At 39.7% G+C, this 14,209-nt stretch overlaps 1 protein-coding gene across 6 annotated transcripts in view; it reads right to left on the bottom strand.

Moving 5' to 3' along the window:
* MACROD2 (mono-ADP ribosylhydrolase 2) overlaps positions 1–14,209 on the bottom strand; it is an 893,899-nt gene that overhangs the window by 375,653 nt on the left and 504,037 nt on the right. For all 6 annotated transcript variants that reach the window (XM_039569266.1, XM_039569265.1, XM_039569264.1 and 3 more), the window contains one exon: positions 1,833–1,954. In XM_039569266.1, coding sequence (XP_039425200.1) covers positions 1,833–1,954 — 122 coding nt within the window. The remainder of the gene's footprint in view (positions 1–1,832; positions 1,955–14,209) is intronic.

The following is a 14,209-nucleotide window of genomic DNA, read 5'->3' as shown; positions in this document are numbered from 1 at the left end:
GGATGGATGTAGGAGCAACTGCACAAAGCTCTTACGGTCTCCAATGAGAATCACAGCAGGACATGAACATCCTTGGGTGTTTAAATGGCAACAGAAAAGGTCCAAAACATGCCCACCAACCCAAGGTTGTTTTCAGTTCTTATTTTTATGCCTAGAATTAAAAAAAAAAACAACCCAAACCCACCAAAGAAAACAAACCCCACAATGGTTTGTATAATGGCAAAAAGAGGGATTGCTGGACATCATTTTGAGAAGCAGAGAGAGGATGTCATGAGCACAAAAAGTGTTGAAGATCACAGCTCTCACCAAAAAGAAAGAAATAAGTGATATTCATCAGGTTTGGCTCTGAAGGGCATATCTAACTTGGATTCAAAGCCCTACAAACTGTCCTGCCCCTCTCCTCAAAAAGCTTTATTTTCCATCTGTGATATTTCAGTGTTAATAGCTTTCCCTTACTGTATATTACACCCTCCTATAACACCATTGGTTCAGCTTACCTTTTTTTAAGATTGTATGTTTTCATTCTAAGTTGCCAAACATATGTGCTATCATATAACGAGCCAAAATGACCCCAAAAGTGTGAAATCAGGCTCAGAATGCTACAAGGAACTAACCTATGCATATCTGAAGACTTAAGCTGCAGTGGTGTGAGCTACAGAATTAAATCTCTGGAGCGGGGAAGGGAAAAGCTCCTTTTCTCTGTGGCCTTTGAAAATTTGGCACTTTGAGGTACAAAACCGTACCATGTATTTCAAGTTCAAGGAATTGTATAGTTGTCCTGGGGTGACGTTATGAGGCCACTTTATTCCTTAACCGTCCGCTCAATGTCCAAAGACGCTGTGCCTTTACGATGGCCCCGGGGGCTGGGGCCACGGGACCGAGTGCGGGGCGGTTCAAAGGGCTGGGCCCAACGGCTCAGGGGCTCTATGGGGCTCGGCAGGGCTCGGGAGGGATGCGCCAGGAGCACTGTGCTGCTCTTTGGGTTTCTTTTGTGTTCTGGCTAGCAGGAAAAACGTTCTGTTGGTTTTTCTTGTTCTTTTTGCCCTTCCCTTCCCCTTGCCTCACTGCGTCCCTTCCCTCCTCGCCAGTCTGGGGAACCTGCTGGTCCAAGTCCGTGTGTCTGTTCCCTCCCCGGGAATTTGTTGTATTCTGAGGTTTTTTTTTTCCCCTGTTCTACCCGGTTTTGTTTGTGTTAATAAACAGTTTGCTTTTTTTCCACTTTCACTTGCTGTGACCCACTTGTCTTGTTGGTGGAGGAAAAGGGGAGGCCCTTTTCCCTTTGGAGGAGACACTCACTCCGGAGTGTTTCCTCCTGAAGTTTTGCCGCCAAAACCAAGAAAATAGTTCAATGAAATATCATATAATAGGCTATTTTATGATCGATTTTGGTGAGAAGGTGCTAGAACCAGTGACAATTGACCAATACCCTTATTTTCAGGAAGAAATATTAATGGGTAGAATAAGCAACAAATTAGTCACTTCTCAGCTATTTAGGAGGCTATACTGCATGCAGTTATCCTCCTGACCAGTGGCTTCTAAGGGTTTTCTTAATAAATAATACAGTATAAGAATGAGCCATGGGACCAGCTTCCTCCCCTCTTTAATGAGACAGCTGTTTGTACTCCTACTACCAGGCACACTTTCCCTAACTCCTAAAATAAGCTTAGCCCTTTCATCTAGCAATTGTTTTGGCCAAATAATGTTTAAAGTTTTGGGTATTCGCATCATAAAGAGCAAGAAATATATCTGGAAGCTTACAATCATAATTATTCTACATCAAGGAAACTAAGATCCAAATTAGAAAAAACAATGTGTTCTCCCACGATACTTACGATTGATCTGATGTTATTTTCTTTTGCCAGTTTCAGAGAGGATTTATAGCAACTTGCTAAGTTTTCTTTATGAGTGTCGGTGAGATGGCCTCTTGCAATCGGCCCAACAGTATGGATCACATCTGCAGTGAATAAAAAAAGAAGATAAACATTAAAGATGCTACTGTATCACACATCAATTCAATCTGGTATTGTTGCTATACACAATGGTATGAATAACAATGCAAGCAAACGTATTTAACTGGAAAACACATCATAATCCTCATGTGCGATAATTAAACATACATCAGTAAAGGTTAAATTTTGAAGAATTTGGACTAAAGGAGAAAATGAGAAAGATACAATGAATACTTGTTACATGTCTACTGCAATGCACATGCAGGAGAGATGAAAGGTTTGCAGAAATCCTCTAAATCTTCAGCCTCTACAACTGCAAATACTGTAGAACTTTGAAACACTTGTTCTCACTCCTTGAAGTCCACTCACTGGGAAAGTTCACTACACAGAACCTCAGCACATCGTTGGCGATACACAGGTCATCTTTGTTTTTCCCCAGCAACCATGTGAAAAGAAGAAAAGCTGTGACTTAGGAATGTGTTGGTTATTCAAAAAATGTGCTTTCCTCTCACATCAGACCAGATGGAGACGCCATGCAACAAAACATGGCCTTTGAAGTCATCAAAATCAGATGCTGCAGTCAATCAAAGTCTCTAAAATGCTATAAGAAAAAGGAATTTAAGAGCCTGGAGTAAAAAAATCTTGAAAAGAAAACTACAAATTAAAAGTTACTATGATTGTTTTTTATCTCCCCCCTTCCTATCCCCCCATTATTATGAAGCACAATTACTTTTTAAACATCATTCTTCTATAGTACATGTGAACATAATAAAATTAGTTATGGTGGCAGACTTTTTTTTTTTCCCCTTTCATTATAATTTCCTATAATATATAGCAGAAATAAACAGTGGCACTATTTATTTTTTTTTTTCAGTGTCGCACAAACAGGGATTAGGCCAACACTTTCAACTGCAGTACTGCTTGTCCCCTTTTAGGTTGTGTTTCTGTCCCGCCTGGGTCAGGTTTCCAAGCAACATCTGCTATTGCTACACTCCAGAATATTTTAATTTACTCACAAATCCTACAGAATTAACACCATTATTCTTTGTCCAAGCTGGTTTTGATGATCTCCATCCAACATATGCCAAAGCATAAGGGAAAATGGACAAACTAACATTAAAATGTACACTGTCTTTTTTTTCTAACTCTGTCAAGTCCTGCTCTCTGCTACATTAAAGGTGGCTTTAATGCTGAACCATAATGTTCTGAAAAATGCAAAAATTTTTCTATACATTAGCCACTGAGTATTGATAGATCAGGAAATAAAAGCACGTCTAATTTCCAGTGCCCAGAAATGCTGAGGAGTTCACTGTGATGGAAACTGAAACCTATAAGAGCTTGTCTTGGGGTGACTTCCTGATGTTATATCCCCTATCGCCGCTCTATGCCCAGAAATGAATCTTGCACCTTTCTGTGCCTTTAAACTGAGCCCAAGAGGAGGGAGAGAGAAAAAAAACGAGCGGACTTTTCAAAGCAGGTGTTCAAGGACACACATACACACTCCTCTGCTTCTGCAGCAGCAAGAGCGGAGGAAGCAGCCATCTCTTTTTTTCAGCCAGCTTTTGGCTCCTTTTCTCTGGAGGGAGACAGAGAGTTGAACTTCGTTTTCCTGGGACTTCAGTTTTTCCCTTCTTCTCTTCTGGACTGTTTCAACATCAGACCACATCAGGAGAATTTTCCACTGAGGCCTCAGAAGTTGGCCCACGACCCAGCTCCGAGGAGGAGGAGGAAGAGAGAGACCACATCTACAGAAGGACTCTGAAATCTTCCCAGGTTTCTCTCCACAGGGAGAGGTTTTATTATTTAACATTATTATTCTGTTCCCATGTGTTTGTTAAATAAATAAGGTTTTTTCCTTCACTTTCCTCCAAGGAAATTTTTTTCCTGAACATGGTGGGGGAGGGGCGGCTCTAACCTGCCTTCTATCAGAGGATATTTTCCTCCAAATTTGTCTCAAACCAGCATAGAGCTGAACTTCCCAACTGCTACAGAAAACCTGCCTCCTGGGAAGTAAATAAAAGGTTGGGTACTCTTCTTTCCATTTTGATCACAGTAATTTTCTCCAGTTGCAGGAACAAGATGGACAGATTGGATAATTTCTGTTGAATGTCACAGCTGCCAGATAGCGACTCCAGAGAACCCTCCCTACAACTGAACCATCAAGTAGGTGTTGAGCCTTTATCCACTGATGAGCCAAGATGACAGCAGGACACTAAAACAACCTCTGAGTTCAGAAAAGAGTTATACTCTTAGATGTGTTTTAAGTACTATCATAAACTGAGAACTATTAAGAAAGGACTTGAAAAAAGGAAAGAGCTAGTTTAAAATTTGCTTCTGTGTGCAGAGATAAGATTGTGTGAGTACTTTCATTAGCAAAGACTGTAATTTCTGTTCATGACTATAGCAGTTTCCTGGAGGTTAAAACATTCCAAGGAGCATTTCTATTTGGAACTGCTGGCAACTTCAGAGAAAGGGAAAAAAACCCCTTCTCTTGACTTTTTTCTCTTGTTTTTTTATTTTACGACAGGTGAACTTTAATTACTGAGCCAGAGACATGATTCAACATTAGACTTGGCAGTCTGGGTTACAGGATGGACTCAATGACCTTAGAGGTCTTTTCCAGCCTAAAGGAATATACTCCTGAGTCTCATCTCAGTCAAGTTCACTCTACATTTACAGACACCAAGATCAGAGCTATCACGATGAATTTCAAATTCACAATGCCCAGCAGCCAACAAGCAAATAAAGGAACAACTATAAAACTAACTTGAAAAGAATGTGTAAAGGATGAATAACAAAAGAAAAGAATCATAAAGATTTCACTCTTTTGGCTAAGGCTGAGTTTCTTGCACTTCAAGGTGCAGCTCCTTGAAAGCTGAAGTATAATGGCTTAAATTATTCATTGATTACTTAAAGGCAAGAAGGAATTTTGGGGAACAGATCAAGTACCAAATTCTTGCTGGGGTCTTTCTGTATAAAACTCCCACAGTGTAATTTCTAGATGCATTTCACTCACTAAATCTTTAACTCCATTCATTTAGTCTTTCATAATTAAGCACTAGTTTTAAGCCGCAGCTCAATAAATTCAGAATGTTTTTGTCATCTTTATTTCAGAATTTCCCAATTTAGACTTTTTCATAGCACCTTGTCAGCCATCCTATATTACTGCACCAGACCCTTCATGTAAATAGGTAACCTTTCATGCAGTTATTAGCTTTTATGTTTTAATTTTTCCATCATAGGTGGCTCTTTAGACAGGACACAGAAGACGGTTATGAATTGAATAGGCCCTGACCAACCCAATCTAGTGGGAAGCATCCTATGGCAGGGGCTTTGGAACTAGATAATCTTTAAGGCTGCTTCCAACCCAAGGCATTCTATGATTCTATGAACTGGTTTATAAAATATCACAAATACTGTAATTGTTTGCAGCATATTATTGGAAAAGAAATGCTTTTCTTAGGCACATTATTTTTCTGAAACACGTGATAAAGATTTTATTAGCAGAGCACCATTACTAATATGCCAGTGCTTTATGGTTGGCAGACAAACAGGGAAGTAATAATTTTATTGTTGTACATTGTCAATAAAATCAGTAAAACATACATTTCCTAAACTACATATTATTCTGCTCAAGCTATTCCAAAATACCTTAAGGTTTGCAGGCGGGAAAAACCCTTTGAGATTACACAGGCATAAAGGAAACAAACCAGAAACAAAACAGATCTTCCCCCTCCTTCAGCCCATGCAGCTACTACCTGAGAATCAGACTTCACAGGCTGAAGCAGCACCATTTATTTTTAATATATCAACAAAGACTGTCAAACCTCAAGCTTGGCTGTCACAGTAAAGTTTCCTTTCCACTCTCACATTATCCCCCACAGAGAGCTGAAGGATGGAGGATCATGTGCCATAGGGGAGATCTAAGACATTTGTCCACAAGAAAATTCAGGGCAGAACTGCTGCCCTGCTCTTCTGCCTACCCACTACAGCAGCCAGCCTCAAATGTAAACTTCCAGCACTGCTGGCAAGGACAACCATGGATGTGCAAGCCGTAGCTGGCACCTTCCACACCCGGCCAGAACAAGAATCCACCCTGGGGAAGAGCACGGCCTTTCTGAAGGAAAACAGAACAGTAAAGGATTGTCACAGGACACATACACAGGAATGAGTTTCACCAGAGAAGGCAAACTGACTGCAGCAGCAAGGCAGGTGGGAGCACCAGCCATGGGGATGAGCATGACCATGGTCTGAAGGTACACTGTGGCCACAATGGCATGAAACCGAATTGGTCTCATCACCTAAAGGCTTTAAATTGGGGGAAATGTAGAGAAACTCCAGAAAGATTTAGTTTGGCTGGGAAAGCTGGCTCCTGTTTGTTCTTGTGGCGTCTGCACCCTTTGAGGTCCAACAACTTCTCAGTGAGGTCAAACAGGCATAAGGGATGCAAACATTTCCCAAAAACCAAAACATGTTTTTTTGATCTTCAAAACCAAGTAAACAGATGAAAACAGGGAACAGTCATCTCTCAGAGAATGCCACACTAACCACACACACCACACATTTGTAGTATTTTAACTTTTATGTCAAATGAAGCTGCCAGCACTGCTGTGAAGCTGCTGATTTACTGTGGTCAATCTTTCAGCCAAGCTCACTGATAGGAAACTTCATTAAAAAGAAAGCTGCAGTCCATGGGTTCATAAATCCCTTTGTGTACACAGAGTTGAGATTTTTGCTTACATTTTTAATAGTACACTGAGGTGGAGCGCCCACAAGAAAGGTATATCCTCATCTGGGATTCAGGCCACAGCAGTGGATCATACTGCTTCTAATGCTAACAAAGCTGTTGGTTTAAAACTGTTTATAAGGAAAGGAGAAATGAAACTACAACTGCTGTAAAGTACAAACTTTATACATAAAAGGCCAATGAGGCTTGTTTTCTCAGGTCTTTTTTTTAAAAAAGTCAATCCATACACCTTAACTTGCTGTTTCTCACATGAGTTTTTAACTGCACTGCTATGGAGAAAGGGCAGAACAGCATGGGGGCAAGTATGAAACACAACTGCCACTTGAGAAAGGTGAAGAGAAGTGACTGTGCTTCAAAAACCAACCTGGAGGACTGATGTAAATTACTTTCAATGTAATTTACTCTTCCCTTGTTCTTTGAAAATGTGACACTAGATGGCGAAAATATTATCACAGTGAGCTTTTCCAAACAACTGAAAAAGTACAAATAAGTTTCTCTGACTCTTTCCCTTACAGATGTGAGTGTGGTGCATTCACACTATTAATGAACCACAGCCAGAATCAATTACACATTTCTCTCATTCACCCCTTTTACACATTCATAGCTGTAATTGGCCCATCCAGCCAACTGCATAATGAAGCTGTACCCTGTCAATCACAGCGGGAACCATATGAATTTCAAGAAGGAAGGTACCGCACTGCGTGCTCCACTGAATTTAAAAAAAAATCTGATAAAAAGTCAGAGTGTTAAGGGCTCCATTTGTAAATATTATCGGTTGATTTACACAATAGGCACCCACCATATTGGTGCTGAAAAGGAATAGCTGAGGTTCAGTTGGTGGCAAATGGAATTACCTCCAGATATTCATACCTACTGGCTATCCCTATTCTTCGGGAATGTGCACAGCCTATTGCTTTGGTATACAAATTGCTCAGCTTGTTCATTTTCTATTTCTAGCTACATGCACTTGCACATAAAAAGTGCATTTTCAGTGTGCAAGAAACAACTGTTAATTTTAAGTTCAGCTGAAATGAATCCCACAGGACCACAGTCTAATTTTGTGTCTCCAAAAGTAGATTAGCAGAGCTGAATATTATAAATGTAAGACATCTTTTATAAATCATGGAATGCTGTGTGACTACATACAAGACAACCCCTAAGTTCAAAAGCATTTCTCTGCTTTATATAAGTATATATTGTGTTTATGAGCAGTTAAAGAGCCAGTCTCAGGTTTTTAGGCTTGAGGCAATAAGCACTGCTCAATCTGAACTTTGTACCTTTTACAGCTGCCTTCAGTAATTAATTAGCTGTTTGGGGTGAACACAAAAAATTTTTTCATTAGCTGCAAAAGCTACAATATCTAGAAGTCATTTGTGTAAAATATTTAAGCCATTTTTCACCTAAATGGCATTGTCTGCCAAGGAAAGGTAAAGAATATATTTATTGTAAATTATTAACCAGCATCCCGCATCGTGGGTTAGATGTATATCCTAACTACAAGACAGCACAGAGAGTCAGAAAACAATATTCCCAAAGGGAGAGGTGAAGGATTTGCTGAGCCTGAGAGATCCTTTGGGGAGCCACAGAAGTTTACACTCAATAGCCTGCATTTAGCGGAGAGCAACCACTCAGCATCCGTAGGAAGCTGAAAAACACAGAGAGCTTGTTTGCAATGGTTACACCACTGCCTCAACAGCCGGCCAGAGAATTAAGTCACACAAGTCAAAGCCCAGGCCTTTTTGGCACTCATGCTTGTCATAAAATACAAGGCCCAAGTATGTCTGTGTAATCCCAGAGCAGTTGCCCTCCAATCAATGAACTTACAGCATCACTCTGCCATCAGGGCCTCACCATTAACGACGGAAACAAAAGTAGGCTCTGTTCAGACAGGAAAAGCAAGTGGTGCAATTAAGAGACACTATACTATATCCCAAAGTAATAGGTTTTACAAAGCAATTTAGTGCCACGATGACAGATGTCAAAGCAGCGGCTAGACAGACGGCCCCACAACTTCCATGGAAATAATTACCTACCTGTAGAGCTAAGAGGCAATGGCTCCACTTGGGATATTCATAGTGTGATACGAATGAACATGAAATGAACATGACAAGACTGAACATGAAATTATGACATTCACAACTTGTTATTTCTGGTTTCTTTTTTAATCTCTACTGGAAGAATTTGCAGCAGAAATGCTCAAATGTTATCCTTGTTCCCTCCTTCCCACCCAAATAAAGACCTTAATATACCTAGGAAAACCAGAAGAGATGAAATTATGCTGCCCCAAGCAGATTTTGTCCTCCACACACAAGAGCAAACCTCATTTTGCTGTAGCAGCAAAATAGCTCAGCCAAGCACCCTCCTCATCGAGTGGCTCATGAAACAAATACCAAGTGACCCCCTTGACCCAAGTGATGCTCTCCACCTTTCACTGACTATTATTCTTTGCAAGTGAACAAGGCTATGGACAAAAATGTCCTAATCTGTCTTTTGGTTTATGTTTGCTACACGTAGGAAATAATGAGCCACAACGATTCTCTATTTTCACTATATTGAATAGCAAAATATGTTCGTGAGCAAGTCTGGGTTTAATTCATTTTGATAAGGCTGTTCAACACTCAAAAATAAACTTGATTGCCCTAAATAGAGTATTTATTCTTCAGACACTAAGACAGAGTTTTAGTCTACCGTTCCACAAAAATTTTACACCAAAATTCACAGCCTGGTAAAGGATGTAACACCAGCCATGTAAATTCAAAGGATATTTAATCCCACTTGATTCTTGATTCAGTAGAGACTCTTGCAAATATTACCCCAAAAAATGTGCAACATAAATCAAGTAATAAAAATTAAGTTAACTTCAGTTCTAGTTTTGGAATTGGATTAATTACAGAGGCACAGAAATCAGAAATGAGCTAATGTATGGTCTCAGCTTCTCAAAGCATAGACCCCTTGTCACACTTCATCTGTTCACAGTGACCAGCCCGGTTCCACTGAAGTGAATTTAGATACCTCTGCTGGTGTATTGCACAGTTAAAGCATAAATACCCTTTAGGATAGGGGGAAAATAAAAAACAGCGAAACAAAATAAAACAAAAATCCCAAACAAACCAAACCAAAAACAAACAAAAAACCCAACCATTCACAAAAAATCCACAAAAACCTCACTCAGCCTCACTACAAAACATAGTACCAGACTACTTTTATCTAGAAAAGATTAATACTCAGAACTAAATTTCTTACACTTTCCTCTGAGTGCTGAACAGTGCTAGAGAGTGCTCTGCTAATTTACCAACAAGCCATAGCAAAAGCTCTTTATTTCCTATTGTAAGGATTTTTCCTGTGCAAATTCTGTTTTGATAACTTCCAGCATTTCTTATTAAAATGTTCGTTATTATTTGGTCAAGTTCATTGTAGGGATGTTGAAACAAAGGAAGACATCCCAAGAAACAAAGAAAACAATCCAACATGTTACGTTTACCATGGCCGTGGGACATCTTAAATACAAACAGATCCCCAGATACTATGCCAATACTTCAAGGCTTTCTTTCCCTCATGAAAATATTGAATCACTCAAATTATATGTCCTTCATGTAAGATTTAAGAATATTAGCATAAAAACTTACAAAACACTGATCTTCACTTGAAAGGACTGGTGATTATAGCAGAAAGTTTTCAGAAGACCAAACTAAACAACCCTTAATCACACATTAGCAGCAGAATAACCTCAGGTGAAACGAGGGGAAAATGCCAGCATTGGTTTTATCTGCCCATTGAAGTGATACAAATTTTTTAATCAGATCACTTCAGGTAAAAGGGTTTTTAAAAACGCTGGAAAAATTGTTTCCTTAATAGGAAGTTTTATAGGCTTCTTCAAGAGCGAAAGTATGACTTAGAGTTTCAAAGACAAATTTATTATATTCATAGCTTCACTGGTGCATCTGTTCCTTAAGGGCAGCACATTACAAAAAGTTACCCACATTTACTTGTTTCATTTACTATTTCTATAAGTTTTCTTGGGGATAAACAAACTTCTTTCACCTCAGAAATTGCAGCACATCTTTTTTGTTTGACACTTCTCTAAACTACATATCCCTTACAGCAGAAATTAGATGCTTTGCTAAGGATTTTGCATGTCTTCTTTAAGAAGAACAGAAAAAGGTGATAAAATTACAGGTTCTCCATGTATCTTTGAAAGAAACCAGTGGCAGCTAAATCAGCCTTATTAAGTTGCAACTTTGAACACCGGAAACCATGCAAGGAAAGTTCAGTACTTCCCTTGCCACAAACAATAAAATACAGCTCTTGCAATACAGATAGGAGAGCCTTGTGCAGCCTCTTGGTACCATTTATCACCTCTCAGATCCAAGTAGATACAGATGGAGGAGAAGGTTAGAAATAAAAAGACTGAAACCATTAAATATTTTTAAAAATACAATAAATCCCAGTTTAAAAGACAGAGGCGAGGATTCATTTGAACTGTGCTACAGGTCTCCATTCTATACAGAAAATACTGTATTTTCCTCATAGCAATAAACACAGTGATTATAGCTCCACACTGGCAATCTGCTTCCAAGCTTGGGAGCAATCGCACAGAAATCGGTGAGACTACTGCTTAAAGGTAAGAAGGATCCAAACAACAGCAAAGGAAATGAGAGCGCACCTCCAGGATGAAGGAATGCACATTTATAATTTCATCTTTTAACGGGCATCACTGAAAAATCTCGCTCTTACTACCTTTTTAGTTTCACAAGAAAAACAGTCTCTAATTTACTTGACCTTAAGTATTTCTCTTCTGTACTTTTAGCAACCTGCATTTAACAGATCTTTGTCTACAGTCAGTTCCTTTAGAGATGGCTTCCCTTGCTACACCTATGAGTCCATCACAAAACAACAAAAAGAGGAAAAAATTTAATTTACTATTGCCACCTCTATCCCAAACTCAGTCAAACACAGTCAATGGAAACAGGGACATATGATGCAGCACCCAAAAGTAAGCTCAACTCATTTTTAAAAGCTGACTAAATTTCCAGTTGCCAGAGCCACTTTAATTGCCTTATATAAGTGTTGTAAGTGAAGTAACTGGACAGCTCTTTGAACCACTGGATAAGACTTCTTGCCTAGGACAGGAATTTTACTTTCTATCATCAACTGTATTTTCATTTTAGGTGGTTGAAACCACAGTAAAGCACCCTCCTGATATCAACATATTCCAGACACCAAGTTGTGAGAATGCTGTACATGCCAAGATAAATTCCTTTAACCGTTCTCCCCCTGCCTCTTCCCCAGAGGTGCTCTCTAGTTTGAAAGATAGTTTAGTTTCATCAGCTGGCAATGAGACAAGTATCAGCACTTGGAATCTAGTGCTCTGCAATCCATCCTAAAAGCAAACCCAGCAGGTGATGGAGGCAGGGCACATGCAAGCCTGATCCTAGAGGGAGGAGGGGAATAGAAAGACATGTGTCTGCACAGACTATAGACAGACTACCTATGCTATAGATATGGAACAGAGAAAAAAAATAACAGATTTAGAGAAGAACTTCAGTGCTTCAACCCTGCTACCTGCATGCTTTGTAATAAACAGCTACCACTTCTCTGAATACCTCAAACAGAAAGAGAAAAGATTTATTTTGTTAATAAATCCAACTACTGTTTTAGCAGAACTAAGTAAATATAAGTCTAGAATCAAGACTGAGAGCAGCCATTTTGCTTGGGAGAGCAGGGGTACAATGGAGGTAGAACTGCGCTAACATCACTTCACTCCGCACACACGCAGCTGACCAGAGCCTTTGCCCAGTGCAAAAAGGGCACAGCCCACGACTTTTTACATCTTGCTTGTTCCCAGGACTCCTTAAATATGAACCCAAGTTTACAATTTTCCCTTCAGTTCATACCTCCGCTGACAGGGCAGCAGGATGTGACTCACGGCAGGCGAGGGGACAAAGAAACTAACATGGCTGCACCTGGCCATGGTGCTCTACCCCTAGTACTTTTACCAGTTTTCTTTCAGAACTAAGCTTTCACAGATACCACAAGCATCACACTGAAATCATCTAATCTCTTCAGCCTTCCAGCTCAGAAAGATACCAAAAGGAGAGAATAGAAAATGACAAGAAAATGCCACTCCATCTTTACTCCATTTACTCTCTGGATTGTGCTCATATCACAACATCTAACTGAGCAATACTGCTTATTAAGACATATACACCCTCTCATGGATTGAGAAGCTACTCACTGGCTGGGGTACAGAAGCTGCCTGCTTACAATGCAGATCAGCTCACCAACACCACTGGTAAGCCACCAGGTGGAAAGGAGCTAAAAGTCTCCAGCAAACGTTCAGAATCACTGGCAGACAAAAAAGTTAAGTAGAAACATGAAATGCATCCAACAAGGGTATTTAGCAAAAATTGTGGTATGATATTTCACACAATATGTAATGCTCCTGTGGTTCCAAGTGAAAAACAAGCTTTGACAAACATCTTGAGAGTGTTTTGCATCCGTGTAAGTTGTAAACAGTTGAATTTCCAGCATGAACAAACATACCAAAATAAGAAACAGGGAAACTATTTTCTTTTCAAGATAAAAATGTATTGCAAAGTGAACTGTTAGCAACTTGCTGAGGCTTATTGAGCTGCTAATGTTCTCCATGTCAATGTCACTAGGAAGAGCCCTTGGAGAAATACTGGTGTCACCTCTTGTTCAGCTCAATTGAGAAAAATGTACTTAAACAACTTTCTGGAAAGTCATGTAATGAGCTAAAAGAGCTGCTGAAGGACATTCTTGAGCTTCAACTTTCTGTAAAGGAAACACAGATGTAAATAAAGTCAACTTATGCTCTCAGTAATACTGTAGCATGCCACTAGCCTGTCACAAGCATTTCACAATAATCACCAGTGGAGAATTTCTAACTCAAGTTGCTCAGAAAGGATATTGGGGTTTAGGAACTGGGAACCAGAAAGAGTAGGGCTAGAAATGGCAGCAATACCTTTAAAAAAAAACCTAACAGAAGATGGCAAAACTTGCAAGGGTAACCGGTGTTAGAACCACGCCATTTCCAATGTCCTTTGCTGAAGGGAACTGCTTCGTTTCTGGGAAACCATATTGAGAAAAATATTTGTCAATTTTACTGGACTTGTTATTGAGGTCAAATGGTTATTTTGCCACCTGCAGTGCCCACAAGTTCAATGCATTGTTTCTCCAGGAAAAGAAGAAATGTCTGCAAAATCACATTATCCACTTGAACACCAGCCTGAGGATTAAAGGGACTTTTTAGAAGTCCATGTGCAAAGTTGTACTTCACAGCGCCATTTTCCCTCTGCATGGGTTGTTGGAAAGACAAACTGGTATTTTCACAGTGAAAGTGATTGCTTCAAGAATAATGTCAGCTCTTATTGTTCACAAAGTGCTAGAAATCAGAGCACGTGAAGCAGCAAACCATTTGGCTGACCTTGCCAGCTGAGCAACATACAGTCAAGCAAGCAAAAACATGCTGGGCAAGACAGCAGAAAAGAAA

This window comes from Corvus cornix, chromosome 3, assembly GCF_000738735.6.
Source record: "Corvus cornix cornix isolate S_Up_H32 chromosome 3, ASM73873v5, whole genome shotgun sequence".
In the NCBI taxonomy this organism is placed as follows: Eukaryota; Metazoa; Chordata; class Aves; order Passeriformes; family Corvidae; genus Corvus; species Corvus cornix.
This window is presented reverse-complemented; position numbering and strand designations above follow the sequence as displayed.